The sequence below is a fragment of the Rhinoderma darwinii genome, chromosome 7, assembly GCF_050947455.1.
Source record: "Rhinoderma darwinii isolate aRhiDar2 chromosome 7, aRhiDar2.hap1, whole genome shotgun sequence".
Classification (NCBI taxonomy): Eukaryota; Metazoa; Chordata; class Amphibia; order Anura; family Rhinodermatidae; genus Rhinoderma; species Rhinoderma darwinii.
The window spans coordinates 20,760,061-20,782,542 of record NC_134693.1 but is presented as its reverse complement, the minus strand read 5'-3'; the positions used below and the strand labels follow the sequence as shown (position 1 = coordinate 20,782,542).

The 22,482-nt window shown below is 41.7% G+C and overlaps 2 protein-coding genes across 3 annotated transcripts in view; one reads left to right on the top strand and one right to left on the bottom strand.

Annotated features, from left to right (window-relative positions):
* The window catches only part of DCST2 (DC-STAMP domain containing 2), a 787,084-nt gene that overhangs the window by 70,623 nt on the left and 693,979 nt on the right, over nt 1-22,482 (bottom strand). The window lies entirely within an intron of this gene.
* Nucleotides 1-22,482, top strand: part of TTLL7 (tubulin tyrosine ligase like 7) — a 122,551-nt gene that overhangs the window by 33,612 nt on the left and 66,457 nt on the right. For both annotated transcript variants that reach the window (XM_075832914.1, XM_075832913.1), the window contains exons 10-13: nt 5,353-5,500; nt 6,569-6,642; nt 13,007-13,142; nt 18,422-18,508. In XM_075832914.1, the coding sequence (XP_075689029.1) occupies nt 5,353-5,500; nt 6,569-6,642; nt 13,007-13,142; nt 18,422-18,508 (445 nt within the window). The remainder of the gene's footprint in view (nt 1-5,352; nt 5,501-6,568; nt 6,643-13,006; nt 13,143-18,421; nt 18,509-22,482) is intronic.

Sequence of the window (22,482 nt, the reverse complement as noted above, 5' to 3'; positions counted from 1 at the left end):
GCATCGCCTCCATCCATTGCCAAGGATCGCACTGAGAACCCTCCTCTCAAAATCAGAGAGATATAGAGAAGATGGATCCACAGCCGACGGCATTCAATCGAGTGCCCGTATTGTGAGTACATGTTCCCTAGGTAACGGACATTGCCGCCCCTAGTTAATGACGCGACAGCCAACGATCGGTCGTAACTTACATTATTCCTCACTAATCAGTCCAACATAGCAGTCCCCGTAGACACTAGCACTGCAAATGTTGTCGAAATTTTGAAAGAAACTAAAGAAGAATATTTAATTGACGAGCATGAATATAAGTTCATGGTGGTGGAGAGACTACAGACCTCCACATTTTATGCCCTCCCTAAAATACATAAGGGTACCGAACCTCTGAAAGGGCGCCCAATCGTGTCCGGTATTGCGGGTCTGGCACAAAATGTGGGGATCTACATTGATAAAGTTCTCAGGAATTTTGTAGAGACTTTACCTTCATACACAAGGGACACATTGGATCTCCTTGCCAAGATTGATGACTTACCTATTGAACTATATGCTATTCTATGCAGCATAGATGTGGAAGCACTATATTCCTCGATTCCCCACGATATGGGCATCATAGCAGTGCGCCACTTTCTCAACACCAGAGGGACACAATTCAGGGCACATAGCGTGCTCACATTGAAACTGCTAGAGTTCGTTCTTACAAAGAACTATTTCCTTTTCAATGGCCACATATACCACCAGCTCAGGGGCACTGCAATGGGCAACTCCTGTGCACCTACGTACGCCAACCTGTTCCTGGGCTGGTGGGAAGAAACATTGGTCTTCATTGATGAACTACACTCATTGAAACTACCGGTCTCAATGTGGGCGGGCTATATTGATGACATCTTTGTCTTGTGGACAGGACCAACTGATCAATTTGACAGATATGTAGCGACTTTAAATCTGAACACTGTTGGTTTGAAATTTACTTCCGAAACACATCCTCGTACTCTTCCTTTCTTGGATGTTTTAATATCCATAGAGGAAAATGATAAATTAAAAACAACCATTTACAGGAAACCTACCTCTACCAATAGCCTCCTGAGGTGGGAAAGTTGTTATCCAGTTCCCCTCAAAAGAGGCATACCTAAAGGACAATACCTCCGTCTTAGGAGAAATTGTTCTAATATGCACGAATTTCGAAAAGAAGCTAAAGATTTGGAATTTAGATTCCTAGATGGAGGATATCCACCAAAAATCCTAAAAGACATATAATTATGCATGTACACAAAAAAGAGAAACATTACTTATCCCAAAGAAACGAGAAATTACTAACCTGCTCGTACAGTTAATAGGTACTTTTGACATGGCAGATAAAATGGTCAAAGAGGTCTTGAGCAAACATTGGAGTATCCTCCAAATGGATAATGACATAAGAGAAGTTGTAACCCCTAAGGCACAAATAACATACAGGAGGGGTAAGAGTATAGGTGACCGGGTCATGCATAGTCATCTTATCACCCTAAAAAAATGGGGATGTTGGCTCGATAGGAAGATCAAAGGTTGCTTTAGATGCGGACATTGCAAGGCATGCGGGTCCGTAAAAATACAAAAAACATTTGAAAGCGCATTCACTGGTATCAATTATCCTATAAAAGATTTCCTCAACTGTAGTTCGAAGAATATTGTCTACAAAATCACCTGTCCTTGCCCCCTAGACTACGTTGGAAAAACTACCAGAGAATGGAGAAAGAGAATCCTCGAACATCTGGGTGATGTTGCACACATAAGAGATAGACCTGTATCCCGCCACGTTCATTTGGAACATGGGGGAGACACGAAGTGCCTAAAAGTTACTGCCATGGAATCATTACAACCGTCAATCAGGGGAGGTGATTTTGAGTGCAGCAGGGAGCGTTTGTAGGTGTTTGCTGGGATATCACAGTGATGGAGAAGGAAGAAAGCCACGTCCATAGTTAAGCTGGTATATGTTACCTCGTAAATCACCCTTTTAACCCCATTCCAGAATTCTGCAAGTAGCGGGCATGACCAGAAAGTGTGAAGGAGGGTACCATTGTCCAATCCACATCTCCAGCAGAGACGAGATACATTAGGAAAAATCCGATGTAGGCGCACCGGGGTCCTATACCAGCGCGAGAGTAATTTAAAGCTAGCCTCTTGGTAACGCGAGCTAATTGAGGTTTTATGTACAAGAGAGAGAATGCAAGAGCATTGGTTTGTGGTTAGGGTAATACCCAGATCCGACTCCCATTCAGAAATATACCCAGGCGTTGGGAGGTCAGGCGGGTTCAGGAGGAGATGATAGATCGTGGACAATGAATGACGAACCGGCTCAGAGCCCACGCACAATTCTTCCAGTGGGGACTTCGGAGCTAGGAATAGTTCCGAGGGTGGTAAAGAGGAGTAGAAATAGCGGAGTTGAAATATGCGCCAGTAACCCAAAGAAGGGAGTTCAGGCATCTGTGTCAACTCCTAAAGGGAGAGCCATTCCGAGTTCTTCAGAAAATGCTCTGCTCTAAATACACCCATCGCTGCCCAAGACTTGAACACCGAGTCACTTAACCCCGAGGGAAAAGATGGGTTCCCCAGGATCGGAGACATGGGGGAGCAAAGAGGCAGGAGGTGTGAGCGGACCGCTACGAGGGCACAACATCTGAGCGTGGGACCGATCGTGGGGTGATGATGTAAGGATGTGAGAAGTCCGCGTTTCAGCCACGGAGATACCTCGAGAGGGACCGTCGAGAAGCTTTGTTCAATACCTACCCATGCCTTAAAAGGGGCGTGTCTACACCAATCCACTATGCGCACCAAATGAGTTGCGTTGTAATACGAGCGAATGTCAGGAAGAGCCAGACCTCCCGACTTCCGAGAACGACACAAAAGTGAACGACTGAGGCGTGGATGCTTGCCATTCCAGACAAAAGATATTTGATCGCTTTAAAGAATGAAGATGGCACTGCTATAAGAAGGGCCTGGAATAAGTAGAGTAGTCGTGGTAGGATATTCATTTTAAAAATAGTACATCGGCCCATCCACGTAAATGAGCCTCCCGACCACCTCGCACAATCCGCCTTAATCTCAGTAAGAAACCTCAGAAAATTCAAGTTAAATATTCCCTTTAAATCTGCCGGAATATATACTCCCAGGTATTTGAGCGCCACCGAATTCCATTTAAAACTAAAGGATTGTTCTAGCGTAGATAGCATGGGGGCGGGGAGGGAGACATTCATGGCCTCTGATTTGGCAAAGTTTATTTTAAAATTGGAAAGGCTGGAGAAGCGATGAAACTCCTGCATCAGATTCGGGAGAGAGGTGGCAGGGTTGGTCAGAAAAAACAAAAGGTCGTCTGCGTATGCTGCCACCTTATTGACATGGGAGCCCTCCCCTAGGCCTTGAATGTCTTGATTGGCACGAACATGCCTTAGAAATGGTTCCAGTGTCAGGATAAAAATCAGGGGAGAGAGTGGGCAACCCTGGCGTGTCCCATTATGGATGGCAAATTCTTCCGAGAGAATACCATTCACCCGGACCCTCGCCGAGGGGCAAGAATACAAAGACATGATCCAACTCATCATCTGAGGGCCCAGGCCAAGTCGGAGTAGTGCTTCCTCCATGTATGTCCAATTGACTCTGTCAAAAGCCTTTTCAGCGTCAGTTGACAAGAGCATCAGTGGAACCCGGGACAGCTTAGCCTTATGTATAAGGTTGATCGCTTTTGTGGTGTTGTCTCGGGCCTCTCTGCCCACCATGAACCCCGCCTGGTCAAGATGAATGACCCCACTGAGCAATGGTGCCAACCGCATTGCCAAAATCGCTTTCTACTGTTTAAGCTAAGACTTTAGAAAGAAATATTTCATAAGTTGCACCGATGATGGCACATATGGAATTTATTTATGTATTTTTGTATCTTGAATTTTAAAAATAAATAAATATAGTAAAAGTTATTTTTTATATTTTCAAACTCCGGATATACTCTTTCTTTTTCGCAATTATATGGAGAACTGTCCATTTCAACATCGGATGGTGGGCTTAAACTACACCATCAATATACATTAAATAAGCAATGCAGCCTCAAAAGAGTAAAAGTGGTTTTCACATCTGAAGCATTTATGACATATCTACAGAACATCGTGAAAATGGAGGTCCCTTGAACTCCGCTTACTAATGCCAGCAGCAGCTTTTTCCATTGGCTTCAGTGGAGAGATGGCCACATTTACATGTGGCTGACTCCATTCTATGGTAATTATGGAGAAAACTGAGAAAAAGAGCCAAATGCTGCTAACTCTGATAGACTTCAATGGAGAGCTGAATGCAAGTGCGGCCATTTCTCCATTTAAGCGGATGCAGCTTCAATTTGCATCGGAAAATCGGAGTTAGTGGCCTCCCCGTTCTCCTGATGTACCACAAATGCTTTAGATGGGAATGCCCCTTTTATGGGGTTGTCTCCTCGATATTAGCCCTTTTTTAAAGGGTAACTAAACTTTTAAAAAACTTTTGACATGTCATAGTGACATGTCAGAAGTTTTCATCAGTGGGGTCTGAGCACTGAGACCCTCACCGAACGTTAGAACGAAGCGGCAGAAGCGCTCCGGTGAGTGCTTAGCTGCTACATTTCTGATCGCTTTTCTCAGAAAGCCGAGCGATTGGTGGACGGACTCACTAGACTTTCTATTGAGCACATACACCACACGGAGGAAAGCTGATCAGAAATGCACAGCGCTCACTCGAGGGCTTCTGCCGCTTCATTTTAGTGATCAGTGGGGGTCTCAGTGCTCGGACCCACACCGATCAAAACTTCTGACATGTCCAATGACGTGTCAAAAGTTTTAAAAAAGTTTAGACAATTTAAATTGTCCAAAGTAGTAGTATTAGATACTGGCTCCTATCCCCCTTCTGTGGTGAGGCACAACTATACAAACATGTAATATACACATATAATTATACATAGATTCTTTGATTTATTAAATGTATTTATTTCACAGCTCTTTTCTCTGTTATTGGAGACTTAAATTAGTTTCTTTCATTGTCCCCCTAAATCATTGTTTCCGCTGCAATCCGTTCATGAAATCAGTCTGGATAATTGGCACATGGGGTAGTAATGGTTCATTAGCCCTTTGTTGTATTGTATTATTTAGTATTCACATTGGCTTGTTGCAGAAGGAGAAGCCTCATCTGTTTGTTGTTTTTCAGGTAATTTGTAAACCTGTTACAGAAACATGCTAATTGTTTTATCCTTGAAAATAAACACGCTCGGGATTTTTTCTCAGCAGGCACTCTTTAGTAATAAAGTTAGATGAGCTGCTCTTTTAATATTTCATTACAGAGATATCATTTGTCTTTTTTTTTTTTCTGCAGAGCGAGTGATAAAAAGAAAAACTTGGCCAAACAGAAAGCAGAGGCCCAGAAGAGGTTGTACGGTCAGGGATCCATGAAGAGGCTGTCCCCGGGATCTTCCGACTGGGAGAAACAGCGCCACACGCTGGATAGGAGAAAGGAAGAGTTGGTAAGCAGATAGTCACACCAGCAGTTCTTCTGTCAGACTAAGGCTCCATTCATACTCGCTATGTTTAGCGTGTTCACCTGTAAAGCTCCTGCCGTACACGCTAAACGTGTTCAAAGGGTAACATTAGGAGGCTGAACGAGTGTCCTTTTGGCCTATGTCGGTCCTTAAACCACAAGAAATTAATGATAAAATAGCGTAGTAGACTATTCCATACAACCGGATCCCGTAAAAAAATGTTTACGTGCGGTACATGTTTTTTTTTAACATGGAGCCTATGCGTGACGGATGCCACTATATGACATACGTCACAGGCATCCCTTTAACATGTACATACACAAATACAAACTTTTATGACTGTTTCATGGCGTATATGTTAAACGGATATCATAATAGCCTATGGGTGATGGATGCTACTGTCACAGCATACGTCACAGCCTTCGTTTAGCGGACACTTTGAGTGCTTGTATACGTTGAATGAAGGCCATAAACATGATGTGAACAGGGGGTTAGGCCCCATGCATATGGCAGAGCTGTGTGCAGAAGGCTGTACAATGGCACACAGAGTCCCTGCAGCTACGTAGTGTGCAGTGATGCATACCCTATATTCATATACCAGTACCTCAGTGGTTAGCACTACTCCCTTTACAGTGCTGGAGTCCTGGATTCAAATCCGACCAAGGACAACGTCTTTATGGAGTTTATATGTTCCACCCATGTTGCGTAGGTTTCTTTCGGGTATTCTGGTTTACCCCAAAAAACATACTGATAGGTTAACTTGGAATTTAAATGAGAAGCCCCAATGGGGACAGCCACCAATGTGAGTGATGACAATCTCTGTACAGCGCTGCAGAATATGTTGGAACTTTAGAAATGAATAAAATAAATAACTTAACTGCAGAGGACCAATAAGGCAAGAACAAATTTGAATGAGTTCTCTATATTAGAACCAGTCCTGTTTAGACTCCCCTGCACCTGCTCCAGTGGTGTATTCTCTGTGTACACTCCTTATACTTTTGGACACAATTGGGTTTTTCAATTCTGATTAGACTCATTTTGTGTTTTTTACAGAAAGAACGACTTGCTCAGGTCCGGAAACAAATCTCTAAGGAGGAATATGAAAATAGACACATGGGAAACTACAGGTATGCAATGCAGAAAGAATACGCCTAATGCTGATTATAATCATAAAGTTAAAGGGTTTTCCCATCCACCACATTTATGGCATAGCCACAGGATATATCATATATGTCTGATAGGTGTGGGTCCCAAAGGTGAGAATGGGGGTGCTCCCATAGAAGTGAATGGAGAGAGCTGAGCACAGGCATGGCCATCTCTTCATTCATTCTCCAGCTGAATGCGGCGGCCGCGGGACCCCGTTCTCCAAATAGGTGCGGGCAGGTGGAACTGGAACCGATCAGGCACATAAATGTCTGGGATGGGATTACCCTTTTAATGCTTGGACCTGTTAGGTGATTATTATTATTATATGCTTATGGGACTGGACTGTTACGTGTTTACTAATAGAAAATTTGTTCCATCAGTCATGACAGATGTGGATCTCATTCTTATTTGTTCTTGGTTATTATCAAAAAATGCTATGATTGTCTAGTTTAATCGGCTATGGTTTAACAATATACGCATACAGCAACGAATATGAACGATAGTTGCAACAGTGAAGACAGTCTTCTTAATTAAAATCATACCCATTTCTTGTACATATCTCGTAGCGTGTGGCTTGTTAATGACCAGGGTTCTACATATTGCCATGCTGGTTGGATTGGGAACAAATTTTTGAGAAGAGTCTCTAGAAATTAAGCTGATCACAGTGTGTCCTGCTGCCGGGACCCCCCCCCCCCCAGCAAGGAGCTGTTACCTGCAGGAGAATCTGGCAGCAAGGTTTCCATTTCCCAGCAGCGCCACCACTGGGAAATTCAAGCATTACATAGTATTCACTGAAAACCATACCTTGCCCGTGAACTGTAAAAAAGTGCCAGGTCCTCCAGAGAAAGATTTGTTCTTTGTAGTGCTTTCCGCTTTGGGTTATTGATGAAGGTCCAGTACGTGGGGCTCCCCTTTTTTAAACTAACAGTGACCTAATAGGGTATTTCGAAATGGATTTTGTAAGCCAGACCACTCCTTGTCAGATGACTTGCCATCCCTCAAATTGACAGTCAGAATTCTTCAAGTACCAACGTCTAGACAATATTATATCTAGAAGAAAGCCTCTATATAATAAAAAAAGTACAGCATGTAGTTGAATGGTGGAGTCCAACTTTTCCAATGCAGGATCAGCAGAGGTCATGATAATCTAACGTTGGCCACTACTCTTGCTTTGATCCTTTACTTTTTACCAATTGTACTTCATGTTCTGCTCTGGCAAAACCTGGTGCTTGCGGGTAAGTCCATGAGTCAGAAGACTTTTGGAAAGGGATTTTCAGGACAGGACCTTCAACCCCAAGAAAATGTTAACTATTCCATTTTAGGTGGACTTGTTCATGAACACCACAGATGACTAAGCTTCCCGTCCATCCCCTTTCCCAGGACAGCCTCATTTTATTTTATTAAAGCAAGATGCATATTTTCCCGGAGCTCACGATACGTCCATCGTGTCAGGACTGGTGGGAATAGATTCTAACTGTTTGACTGATCCAGCCGAAAGCCTCAAGTATAAATTGATCAGGGCCCATGCCAAACAAGCGTCCGTGTTTTCATATTATGACCGTCCTACACATAACCCTTTAGGCATTCATTTATTTTTGCTCCTGATTCGACACTATATGAAGTAACGCTGCAGCAAGCCTTTCCACTATCTTGATGCAATGCAGAGTGACATTTCTCTGCGTAAATTCAGGTGTTCACTTGTATTTATAGTAGCAACAACCAGTCTACGTCTCACCAAGCCAGATCCATACGGCAGGGGTTAAACCCAAGATGGGAAAAATCTTTGAAATACATAATAAATACCATTAAATAAATACCAGCAGTGAAATATAAAGATCATTAGGTTTGAGCAGAGAAACCTTGGCTCAGAGCTGGGTGCGAGACTGTCTGAACCTCTGCTTGGCTCACACCCAGAATCTGGGAGCAGTAATTGAATCCAAGTGTGTCCTATATGGAGAAGTAAGTGATTAGTCGAGTTGTTGGGGTTCACGCCTGGCCGGACAGTCTGGAAATAGGATGTCTGTCACAGCCAGACCTCAGCAAACCTGACATATTTATATTTATTTTGTACTAAATAAAATTAAGAAATTTCCTTTCCTCATGGCACGGTTGGAGAACACATTCTGCTCTCACGCTTTCTTGGCAGAAAGTCCCACATGTGAGCTCATCGTCTCAAGTGGTTGTTTGTGTGTCAGCTGTGCAGCCGGTTACAGCCTTACCATCCGCCCGTCTTCACTTCATTTTACATTCATGCAGAACTAGAGGAGATCTGTAAGAATATCATGTGAGGCTTCAATGAATAAAAACATTTATGATCCAAACAGATCCAAAATTCTCTGCTGATACATTTCATAATATATCTCTATAAAGGTTGAATTCACTGGTCCAAATCCCCTGCGTATCTGTAAAGTTAAAGGAGTTGTGCCAAAATAGACATTTATTACCCATCCACAGGGCAGGGACCCCCCCCCCCTGATCACTAGAATAGGGGGCCCCGAGACCTCCATTCCTCCTCACTGCACGACCGTATTGAGGAGAACTTTGAATGGTGCCGCTCTATTCAAACTCTATGGAACTGAGGGAAATAGCGGAGTACAGTGCTTGCCAGCTTCTGTCAGCCCCATATGGATTTAATGGAGCGGCAGGGAGCATGCTCAACCACTGCTCCATTCAAGCTCCTCTTCTCTGCGCAGAGTTCTGCAAAAAAGTGTCTCTCACTATGGAGGACCCAGCATGTCTGCACAGTCCATGGACAGCCCACTGATTTCGCACCATGTAATACTTTCTTTCTCCTGTGGTGGAGCTGCAGGGCAATTAAACACTTACGGTCGGTTACCGCTGCAGATTTCTTGGGGCTCCAGCAGAGGCACAACTCGTGATGAGTTTATGTTTAGGAAATCCTTCTAAGAAAAACAATGTAAAAAGCAGAGAACCCCTTTTAACCATCTCTTATCTGTGAACAATTTAAATGAATAAGTTGTTTCTATGGTAGGAGGGAAATAAGTGTCTTTCAGACGCCTCTAACGCAGCTTATCTTGGAGAACACAAAGGATCAGGTAAAAAATATTTAACCTGTCTTATCCATATTCACCCCAGCAGACATTAGGCGACATTCCGTTGATATGGGTGGGATCTTATGCCGAAACTCTTTTGTCCGTGGCCAGCTTTAGAGCCATAGTAGAAGCAAAGAGCCAATGGCAATCATCTACTCAGTTATGTAAATAATAGGGGCGGAGCCGTGACAACGACGGACAATTTCATAAATGGGAGGGTGATTTTCATAATTGATAGAGGACATGAAAATTCAGTCAAGAGAATGCTGGATCTCCTGATCCAAAATGTAATTTAGTTTAACATTTTTTGTAAATTAAAGTCACATGAAGGTAGAATTTTTTTTGCAGGTTTAAAATATAAAGTCAACGCTGCAGTGGAAACTGAACCTTCAGATAACATCCTTGACAAGGCAGGCCAGCTAGTGCGCGGCGTAACACTAGATAAAACATGATTGGGATTTTGAGCCGAAACATTTTCCAATTAGCCACCTAGAAGCAAATAACTTCCCATCTCTGTTGTAAGGGACGGTTAATAGACTGCCGGGGGCTATGTACTTCTTTACGTCATTAGACTTACACGCACCGTTCTTTAATAGCGCCAATGCAGCCATCTTGCCTCTGTATTTCTAACACTTGCCTTCTGATTGAAATTAGTTTTGTCCCAATGCCCCCACCTTAAATGTAAATGAATGGCAATCTCCTTTTAATTTCTCGTTAATGTTCCTCAACTTTTTCTGATTGAACGTTATCAAGGCAATATACTACCAAGTGCAGGATAACAACTACTTCATTAAAACTTTATATTTGTATTGATGACTTTTATATCATTAGACCAACATACTAACGACCATTTTTGTCCATTTTGGATTAATATTTTCTGGTATTTTTATGTCTTCTCAGTTTTTTTTTTATTTTTTTATTATTAAAGTGCATTTCTTTCTGAAATTGAAAAAAATAAATAAATCACCAGTCAGTATAGGTGACAAGGACGTGATACGAGAGGTGGGTAAAACGTCCCCGTAAGATACAACAGAGTATAAATCCCCTGGATGTTATTCTAGAATTCATGTACAAACTGGCGCTATGTTCTTTGCCAGAAATCCGATCACCACTATGAGGTCTTGATTGTGGGATAGTCTTCCTAGGGATCCCGTTGGCGTCCCAATCTCTAATGAACCCTATAGAACCCCCCCATACACATGCACGCTTAGCTTGGTTCTCAAAGGCTGCGTCTTATCTCCTTGCAAACAAAAGGATCGGGTATGTTGGAATCCAACATGCCCGACTTCTCTCTCCTGACATCTGTCATCAAGGAAGAGTCAGGACACTTTTTTGTATGTCCACCTTAAGCCTTCAGTTATTATATGTGTATGGGGGCAGACGACTCTTCAACATGCCCGATTAATTTCACCCAGGTAATAAGCAGTGGCAGTGATGTTCGGCAGCTGCTTATCCAACTTTCCCTATGGCAGTATATATATGTATTCTTAGCTGAATATGAGCATGTATGTTTATGGGGGCATGGCTGTCGGTCAAATAGGCATTGGCAGCTATCTCAAGTGTATGGCCAGCGATCACTACCACACACATCTATGAGTCTTAAAGAATACCCATCATGTTTTTTTTTTTAAAACCACATATATCCCCTTATTCCTGGTATACTCTCGAATCCATCTCTGTATTGTAATTATTTTTGACCCTCCTGTTGTCCTGCTACGGCCCCTGCTACGGCCCCTGCTATGCTCGTCACCTAATATGCTAATCGCTGTGAGGCTGTCTGCCCTGATTGGACAGCGTCACAGTGATGCAGAAGGCAACGCCTACTTAGGAGAGATGAGGTCTCCACCTCTCTGTACCTTTACTCAAAATTGGCATATTATGCGCCATGCGGAGACGGGGCCGTTACAGGACAACCGGAGGGCCAAAAATGTAAAAATTACAGCGTTGGAATCAAGAGGACGCCCGGAAAAAGGGGAGGTATGTGGTTTAAAAAAACAAACCATGACAGGTTCTTTTTAACGAATGCCTGAACACATGTAAAAAGTCTATGTCTATATCTATCTATCTATCTATCTATCTATCTATCTATCTATCTATCTATCTATCTATCTATCTATCTATCTATCTATCTATCTATCTATCTATCTATCCTAATCTAATCAATGGCGAAAGCACTCTTCAGACACTAATGCCACCTAAACCACTAAATATAAATAAATATGCATTACTGCTAAATCTTCTTACAATAGTGAGGTTCTTAGCTCACAATTTGATCAAATTGTGTGAGCCCACCTGCCACGACAAGGCGACCTCTATGAGGTGGGTCACTAACGCTGCCCATAAACCCAGAACTGGGACTAAACCTACATATACCTGGGGATGGTAGGAACCAGGATTAAAATAATTAAAATCACCCATGGCAAAATCGGAGGAGTGCAAGATCAAAAAATGGGGCAGTCACTAACGCCACATATATGCAATACATAAGAAATTCAAAAATTTGAACAGCACATTTGAACAAAATGAAACAAAACGTGTATACAGGTGCAAGAACGCCCGTGACTGCAAATTTATACAGCACACAAGAAAATGGTGACAGCACACTGTGAACACTAATGTCACCTAAACCACTAAATTGAAATAAATATGCATTACTGCTAAATCTATCTATCTATCTATCTATCTATCTATCTATCTATCTATCTATCTATCTATCTATCTATCTATCTATCTATCTATCTATCTATCTATCTATCTATCTATCTATCTATCTATCTATCTATCACAGATTGAAGCTACTGTGAGCAATTTCATATCTTCATCTTCCTCTCCAACATTTTGCATCTCAACAAATTTTCAAACCACTGGAATTGGAGGTTGAGAGTTGATTTGTCTTGTCAGTGTTTTAAAAATGCGGCATAAACAGGAAAGCCATAAAAGCAGCGAGCGATCATCCGTCCCGAACAAAGAACCTAATATAAAGCATTGCGCTCCTCCCGGTGCTCTGTCATATTAAAACCCCATTCTTATTTGCTGTTTATTTGTCTCTCGTCCGTCTGTGCACTTTTCACAACATTACGCATTCTGTAGAGTCAGTGAAAACTTTTCCCTAGACGATAAATAAAATCTTGCGCTTCATCGTCTCTCCGACAATTCGCTTGCGCCACTTTGCATAGCGGATTAGTTGCTTTTTTTTCCCCAACAAAAACATATTTATTTTAATAATACTCCGATTTTTTTTTTCTCAGCGCAACTGAAAGATAATGTGTATTTTTTTCTCCTCTTCTCTCAGGCGTATCTACCCACCTGAGGATAAACTGCTGTTAGAAAAATATGAGGGTCTTCTTAGCACTGCCTTCCAGACATTCCTTGCCGGCAGAGCAGCCTCCCTCCAGCGAGAGATGAATAATCCTCTGAAAAGGATGAAGGTGCTTTCTTTGTGCATGAATTGATAGACACTGTGTCTGAGCGTATTATCTGCACTGAGCGCGTCCTCGCTGTGTCACGTCTTCCGCAGCTTTCAGACCCGTCACACTGCGCACCCTGTAACTTAGATACAATTAAACTCTTATTCAATTAATTCAAGTGGCCTAGTCACAGGGATCTGTCCTCGGGAGGGTTTGAATGAGTAAATAAGATAATTGGGATGAAAAGGAACCGTCTAAGGAGCGCCGTGTAGCGGATATGGAGAAGATGGCCGATTAGTGTCAAATTCAACATAGTCACTGGGACGTTCCTGTCAGTTTATTGCTAAGACCAGTTAATAAAAATGATAATGGTCGTAAGTAACCATTATTAAGATATTCCGGGGATTAAAAAGCGGCAAAGAATATACACAAATAGAAATCAACAAACAATTATTGTGGGAAATTCATCAAAACTGGTTCAGGGGAAAAGTAGGCCAGTTGCCCATAGCAACCAATCAGATTCCAGCTCTCTAGTTTCAGACACCATTTTTTAAATGAAAGCTACAACCTGATTGGTTGCTATGGACAACTGCTCCACTTTTCTCTTGCACCTGTTTTGATAAATCATAAGCATAAGAGCTGACAATCTAACCTGCTAGACATCTACATTTTTATTTTCGTTGAATTCTAGGGCTTTGTTTAGGTTTTGGAAACATAAATAACCATATCTGTTCACAGATCTCATTAATTTCTATGGGATGTATATGATCTCAGTTATGATTGTGCTTTTACAGGATCCAAATATGACACTTCGGGCCTTGTAAAAAAAATTTGGTCTTGTAAAAATATAAAAAAATGTGAAATCTTCACCTGTCCAACTAGGACATCCCCCTTCTTAGTGGCATCTCCCCTGGTGGTGATAATGGGGGGGGGGGGGGCGGATAACCTATCGAAGTCAATGGGTGACCATGAAATACATGGTCATGGGTCATGTGACCACACCATCCAATGGCTTCTAGGAGATGTAATGTCTGTTATATGGATGAGATGTCACTGCTGCCTAGTTATAACACCAGACCTAGATTTCAGTAGGGTTGAATATTGAAACTTTTTGTTTTATATCTTCTATAAGACGATTTAAAACTTCTTGACTCCTGGACAACCGATTAAATGAAGTACAGTATGTCCTGCTATGATTCGGATTCCATCATGGGACATTTGGGCTATGGATCTTTTCCCATACAGTATGTCGGTGAGCCCCAACCAAAGAGGAACCTCCTGACAAAAATGTTCTTATCATGAGGAAGCCTGACACCTACCACATCCCTACTATAAATCTGACATCTTTTGCTATCTTCTGGAGAACCCCAAACCAAGTTCCAAGGAACCCCAGTGTTCCAGAGAACCATAGTTTGGTAACACTGCAGTAGATTCATATGTGACCTATTACATTAGTCTTGTAAAGCCGTTGGTTGTTTGCTTTGTTGCACACAAGTCGATGTGTGAGGACCATGAACCAAACATCTAATCACCAGCAAAAGCTGGGTGCAAACACTGAGCTAGCAGGGAATTCTTAGGATGTCATAGTTGAAGCCTGCAGAATTATGAATGTAGCTGTGGAGTACAAAACAGGCTGTAACTCAGGATCAGTACATAATAAGTAATGTATGTACACAGTGACCACCAGCAGTGAGTGCAGCTCTGGAGTATAATACAGCATGTATCTCAGGATCAGTACAGGATAAGGAATGTAATGTATGTACGCAGTGACCTCAAACTGAAGAATTGTGAATGCAGCTCTGGAGTATAATAAAGGATTTAACTCCGCATCAGTGCAAGCTAAGTAATATAATGTATGTACACAGTGACTCCACTAGCAGAATAGTGATTGCTGCTCTGGAGTATAATACAGGCTGTAACTCAGGATCAGTACAAGATAAGTAATATATATACGCAGTGACTCCACCAGCAGAATAGTGAGTGCAGATCTGGAGTATAATACAAAACGTAACTCAGGATAGTACAAGATAATGTAATGTATGTACACAGTGACTTCAACAGCAGAATGGTGAGTGCAGCTCTGGAGTATAATACAGGCTGTAACTCAGGATCAGTGCAGGATAAGTAATGTAATGTATGTACGCAGTGACTCCACCAGCAGAATGGTGAGTGCAGCTCTGGAGTAGAAAATAGGCTATAATTTAGGATCAGTAAAAGATAAGTAATGTATATAAAGTGAAAGAACTTTTTATATAGATTAATTATATAAATTGAATGTAAAATGGTGCACAGAGTTTAATATATTCTTAAACATAGATTATTAAGTTATTAAATTATAGGATTTAATTGAACCCATGATACACAAGTACAGGTTCCTATAAGTTATTATTTCTTTTCTATACTGTAGGGAACTATTGGGACTGATTTTATGGCCTCAGCAAAGAAGGTTGTGTAGCCCCTGATTTATAACAAAAAGCTGATATTGCAAAAGTGTTGTGCACCTAACAAATTAATTCTTGCAGAAAATTCTGTCAATAGATTTTAAACTTCCAGCTTGACTGATTTCACAACCCACTGACCAGTATTATGCCAATTACACCGCTGTCCTCAGTGAAAACCTTATCTGTCTTAAATCCTTAAGAACAGTGTTCTATCCTCTCCAAGAAAGTATGTTGCACATCATTTTTCCAATTTTATTTCAAGTCAATTTAACCTACAAATTTGTCACATTTTCTAGAAATCCATCAAAGAACAGAACTCGGGGTCTTCTTGCCAGTTTATTAAGAAATTGTTTTAGGCGATAGATGGGGAGTAAAGCATCTCCATAGTAAAATAGTATTTTTCTTAAAGTGTCTTTCCAGTTATACTTTCTGTATTTATATTTTTACCATAGTTGAACAGGTCCCAAATCCTTTGCATGTGGGTTGTCATGTGTCTATACCTAATTCAGTGTAGGTACAAAGGCACAGATTTATGAGTAAGGCCGCCTTCAAACGTGTGTAATACGGGTGTTTTTTTGCGCCCTTGTTAGAAACACAACACCCGGCCCTACAGGAGAACGGGAGTTACCGCACCATAGAAATTTATGGTGCTCTAACTTTGGTTCTCATGAACTGCTGGAGGTCTGGGCGTTGCGTCCGTAATACGGGCGCAAATAAGCACCGGTGTTCTACTCGTTTGGAAGCAGCCAAAGGGCCTGTTCACACCTGCTTTGGTGCAGCGAAAATCCCAGAATCCCCGGTTCCGTTGCATGACGGACACCATCACCATATTTAATTAAATGGGCTCCGTTGGGTTTCCATCATGGTTTCCGGTATTTTGAGCCCGATCTGTGACGGGACCTCTAATGGAGTCTCCAAGGGCAAGGACAGAGCAGGGAAGTGTTTGCATAATCTTGTTTGCTGGATTGTGACTAGGTTACAATCCAGAGAGGTAATCTCCAAAAATGGCTGGCTATGATAATAGCTTATTTTGCCTAGTTGAGGTAGGAAGAGCAGCTCTGGAGCATGAACTGTTGCTCTAACAGGTGAAATACTGTCAATCTGACTTTCCTTTGCAGTCTTCAATATTCTTTTCTATAGTTTCTGTTTTTGGAAAAGGTCAGTGGCAGACTGTAAAGTCGTTATTATAGCTCACACAAGGCTTGTCACTCAGCTTTCCTTGAGTCCTGAATGGCTATTCTGCTTTGGTGAGCAGTCATAGGGGGCAGGAGATGTATTACTGCATAACTAGACCGATTTACAATTCAAGAGTCTGGGAAAGATGGGTCTCAACCCTTCTAGGAACTGCGATCAGGGCTGTAAGATTTACCATTACAAAGTCTTAGAAAGTTATGTAGTGGTTGTCACATATGTAGAACAATAGGAAGAAGCATATTTACCATTCAGGAGTGTTGGAAAGTTGGGTGACACCTTTATAGGAGCTTTAATGGGGGCTATTAGTGGCTGTCACATTTGGAATATGGCACTAAGAAACTGATTTACCATTCAGGAGTCTAGGAAAGCTGGGTAACAACCTTCGTAGGAGCTGTAATGGGGGCTATTAGTGGTTGTCACCTTTAGAAAACAGGAGAGAGAAACATAAATAAGAAGTAGCTAAATAAAATTGTTAATAAGTTGAGGAGGACTTCAGGCACATTTTTAGGTGAAAAGTTCTTTAATTATAGCAAAATCTCACCTTCCATATTTACTCAGAAAATTATTCATAGTGGATGATCAGATGCTGGCAGCTTTGATGGGAAGTCCACACAGAATTCTAGATCACTCACTGGGTTGGGTAAACAGAATTTTCTTTTGGAATGTTATATAAAATTTATTGTTACTTATCATTTTATGCAAAAAAACAACTAAAAAATGACTGTAATTTATATAATATTATGCAGTTAAAGGGGTTCTCTGGGACTATAACCCTGATGGCTTATCCTTAGGTTAGGCCATCAATGTTTGATCAGTGGGGTCCGACCACTGGGACCCCCGATAATCAGCACAATAAAGGGGCTTGTCTGTACGAGCGGCTGTGCCTGGTACGGCAGCTTCTCCCGTTAACATGAATGTCACTGAAAAAGGACAAGTTGCAGTACCAGGCACAACCATCCCTACGGACCAGACCCTTCATTGTGCTAATCATTGGGGAGGGTCCCAGAGGTCAGACTGCCACTGATCAAACACTGATGGCCGATCCTAAGGATAAAGGCCCTTTAACATGGGCCAATGATCAGGCAAACGAGCAATCATATAAACGCTTGTTCCCGATCATTGCCTTGTGTAAAGAGGGCAACGATCAGCTGATAAACGAGCGAAGCCTCGTTCATCGACTCATCTTATAGTTTATGCAGCAATAAATATTATCGTTGTCGGCAGCACATCGCCCTGTGTGAACAGAGAGACGTGCTGCCGACATGATGGAAATGCATGGCAACGAGCGATTGTACTAACGATCGCTCATCCCCATACATTACCGATCATAGCTCTTGTGAAAGGAGCAAATGAGCGCCGAACAACGACCTGTCTTGTTGATTGGCGCTCGTTTTCAATGTCAAAGTCCCAGGAAACCCCTTTAATAATTAAAAAGAAATGTGGGTTCACAAATTGAATGTTCACACAGGGCAGATATGCTGCGTAAAGGTATGCAACGTAACCACCCTAGAACCTGCAGGGAATTCTGACCGAAAGCCCGTTATCAAAATACCCTGGCAAAGGCGGAGTGGCGGAGACTGAATGTGTGGAAATTTGGAGGCTTTGTTTAACTGTCCTAAACATAAATCTACCGTTTCCTGAAATGTTCCTCTTTGTTTCTTGCAGGAAGAAGACATCTTGGATCTCCTTGAGCAATGTGAGTTGGATGATGAGAAATTGTCTGGAAAATCTACACGTCATCGAGAACCACGTGTATGTAATGTTGGCAAAATTATTATTTTTCTTAGTGTTACAACTAATGTACGGTATTCTAACATAAAGCAGGGGAGATCTAATCACCCCAAATTATAAAAATACAGAAAAATTCCTTTAATGCGACATTACAAGACCTGCCAGGTGCTGGATTAGGAAATATTGTAGTGTAGCCTTTGGAAAGCAGGTCCAAAATAAACTATTTTCTATTTTTATTATTCTACTCAGGCCTTATACACACATGAGCGTCTCCAATTTGCGTCCGCAAAACACGGCACAATTTTCATGCATACGCGCCAGTGTGGTTTCCATGTGTCCTCCGTTTTCTCTCGTTCGTGTTTCTCCTCCGCCGGCACATTCTGGTTTTACTTTTCTCTTCTCTGCATTCAACCGATGCATAAAAATGGACAGCACACCGATGTCGTCCGAGTCCTGTCTGCGTTTTTCACGCACCCGTAGAGTTCAATGTGCGAGTCTGATCCGCAAAAACGGACCAGAATAGGACATGCGGTGAGGTAAAAAACGGATGTGTAGATAGCCCCATTGAAAAAGCGAAAAAGTATTTTTGGTTTTGGAAGTTTTTTTTGGGGTGGGAAGGTACAGTTCCAAAAGATAAGAACATAGGGAGTCTTTTGTTACTTATAAGATGAATCAAAGGATTGTTTGCGTTTTCAGACTTTGCTGATTGTATCTGACATTTTCAGTCTTCAGTCACAGCTCATCTTGAAAAGAATGAGTGCAACGCGTGCAGATTGTATTTTGTCATAACTAGTTGATAAAAAATGAATCACCCCAGAACTGATTAAAATAGTCATTCATCCATGTTACTCATAGCCCATTACAGAATACAAAGCATCCAAGTTTCCAGCATCCATCTGGTACACCACACGCCTTCATTATGTGATACACCATTGTTACAATTAATGTCTGTACTCTTAATACCGTTAATAGACGTTATCTAACGTAGACAATGAGAACTCCGTTCATCTTTTTTGCACATTGTGCATAGATTTCTGCTGTCAACATGACGACCTGCAGATAAATTGCATGCAAGAACTTGCTGTACGGCTATTCTGAATCATATCTTCTAGACTGGATCTGTTTACCGGTCATTGATATATGTCAGAAGATAGCATTAAAGGGGATCTGTCACTAGTTTAGTAATGCCCAATCTCCTAGCTAATCTAATAGGCGCAGTCACACTGATAATAATAGTGAAAATTGTGTCCCAAAACGTTTACTATTTTAAAAGTTATGAGCTTTTTTCTAAAAATGTAAATGAAATGATACCAGACAAGTGGGTATCAACACCAGCGATTCTCCTGAGGTGGAGCCTCCTCACAGCCTGTGACTCCGTCCTATCAGCATGATGCTGCTCCACACAGTGTGAGAGACTGAGGCTGGAGGGAAGGGGGATCACTTCAAATAGCCATATCTCGGGCTGTGAACCACCTAGAACAGTGGTTCTGGTGTCATATGAAAGATGGGATTCTAATCTTTCATATTACATCGCAGTTCCAGCTGTGAAAAAACCCGGAGATATCACCAGTTTAAAACACCGTCCGGAATGGAAGCTGTATACTTTATGATCAGGCTGTGTTGCTGGGCAGGGAAGGGGGAGAAGCTGTATGCTGATTGAACAGCATCATACAGAAAACATTACACCGCCCAGAGTGTAAAGAAAGAGTCACCACCTATTTGGCAAGTACATCCAAATTGGTGATTGGGTCGAAACTACCTTCAATTGATAGAATGAAGGGGCCACTGTCACCATGGCATGTCAGGAGATATCATTGGTTGATGGACACTCAGCACTTTTTGGGGGAGATTTATTAAGACTGGTGTTTTATGTGCCATTGTTAATATAAAAATACATTAAGTAAGATGTGTCTAATTTATTAAGAGGTGTACGCCTCTTATTAAATAAGGCACATCTCTAGCTGTCCGTGGGCCTAAAATAGAAATCTAGAGTTCCACTATAATTTATGCCAGATTATTGTGTAAATTATAGTAAATTTGTTGGGCCGTAGCAAGTCACAACCCCTTTTGCTTAACCCTCTCCTTTTTTTTAAAAAGTGGTGTGGGGAAAATAAATGCATTAAAAAATTATTTTATTTTATTACGCCTTTTCTGGCATAGAAAAGTTAGTCAATTCCCCCTTTGACTTTGGAGTTTGTAGGTTTCCATATGGGAAAACATTGTCAGTGTAAGTTGTATAAAGTTCAGAAAACTCACCCTAGAATACCATTGCGTTGTTGTTATTATTTTTAATCTGTAAAGGTCAAAAATTCTATGCTGATTAATATTCATAGCGGTCAGGGCCATACAGAGCTTTAAATCACCTGCATAGACATAGATGTAAAAGATAAAAATTCTGGCTGCCTTCAGCCACCACTAGAGGGTGATTACTGTATACTGGTTTATTTATTATCGAGTTAAAAGTCTAAACAGTAAGCAATAAGCTCCTAAGCTCCCTCTAGTGGCGGATACAGCTAGCCAGCATGTTATCTTTTAAATCTATATAAATGCAGGTAATTTGTATCAGAAAAACAGAGCCCCAATCGCTAAGAAAATATATTAAGAAATTAATAAGCACAGAATTTGAAACCTATGTAGATGAACAAATATATATAAATATATATGTATGTTATTCAAAGGCGAACATTCACTTCAAACTTCCATTTAATATGAATATGAAAAGAGTGATGCCAATATCCACAGAGAAAAATGCACCCTTCCAAATGGAGGCCAGAGGGATAATATTTGCCGTCTTTTTTGATGTAAGACGCTACAGTTTTTATAGGGGAATACTGACACTAAGCTGCGGCTGTCAGACTGATTGTCCGTATCATGAGAATATTACATGCAGAGCATTGCCGGAGACTGTCCTATCAGCCCTCTCTTTTCATGTATTAATTCCCCTGCTCCTCCTTGCATAAATATGCCACTTTAATCATGGAGATGAGTTCTTCAGAACCGGCTCAGAAAGGTCAGCATCATTATCTCAGTGACAGTGGGACCTGCTGTGGGGACATCGAGTATGTTTTTAATAGTTTGCGTATGGAGTTGATAATACTGAACGTTATTTATGTGACTCCAGGGGAGCTCTCAATACTTATTACACAGTTTCTCAGTTGATGGGATTTTGATTCTATTTCATTTTTCACAAGAAATTTTTGGCATTCATAGAAATGTGCAGCTACTGTTCCTTACACGGTACCTTACAGCTGTAACCATGACTAGAGTATTGGACGTCAGCTACAGACTGAAACCCAAAAACCTGAGGTACCACCTGCCCTTTCCAATAAAAACTCCAAATGGGATGTTCAACATATAAAATATATAAATTGGCATAAATAACTTTAAAATAGAATGCCAAACATTATGCACATACAATAGGATGAGAAGTACTGTCCTCAGGGGAGGTCTCAGATGGCCTTTCACCAGGCAGAATGAAATAGTGGAATTCCCAGTCGCCCTGCACCGACTCGGGGTGACAAATCTGTCTTCTGTTTAGATCACAGCGGGATCAACACCAAACATTTATGCAGATAATTCATTGAAGAGGGGTCACCATACCACCGATGGGCCCCAACCACCGCTATAAGTGACATCTAGGGCCTCCTCTCCGACAGCAGAGCCCTCACACCACCGGCAGGCCGATTCAGGTCCGGACTATATACGGGATTGATGACTCCTCCCTCACCCCAATTCCCCCCTCCCTTTCCTTCCTCTGACCAATCCCTTGTTGTTTCCTGATTCTTGCTCCTCCCCTAACTTCCTCCTCTAACTGTCTGCCGATCCTCCAAACCCTATAATGGCCGGGCCCTTACTATGCTTCATCCGTTGTTCCCTTTCGTTTCTAGGCTATGCTATCCGAATTTACTATATTTGTAGCTGGAAGTGAGAGACCATCAGCAGGAAGGGAGGCATGTCATTATTGGAGATCAGGCTTATTGGAACATTTCAGGTTT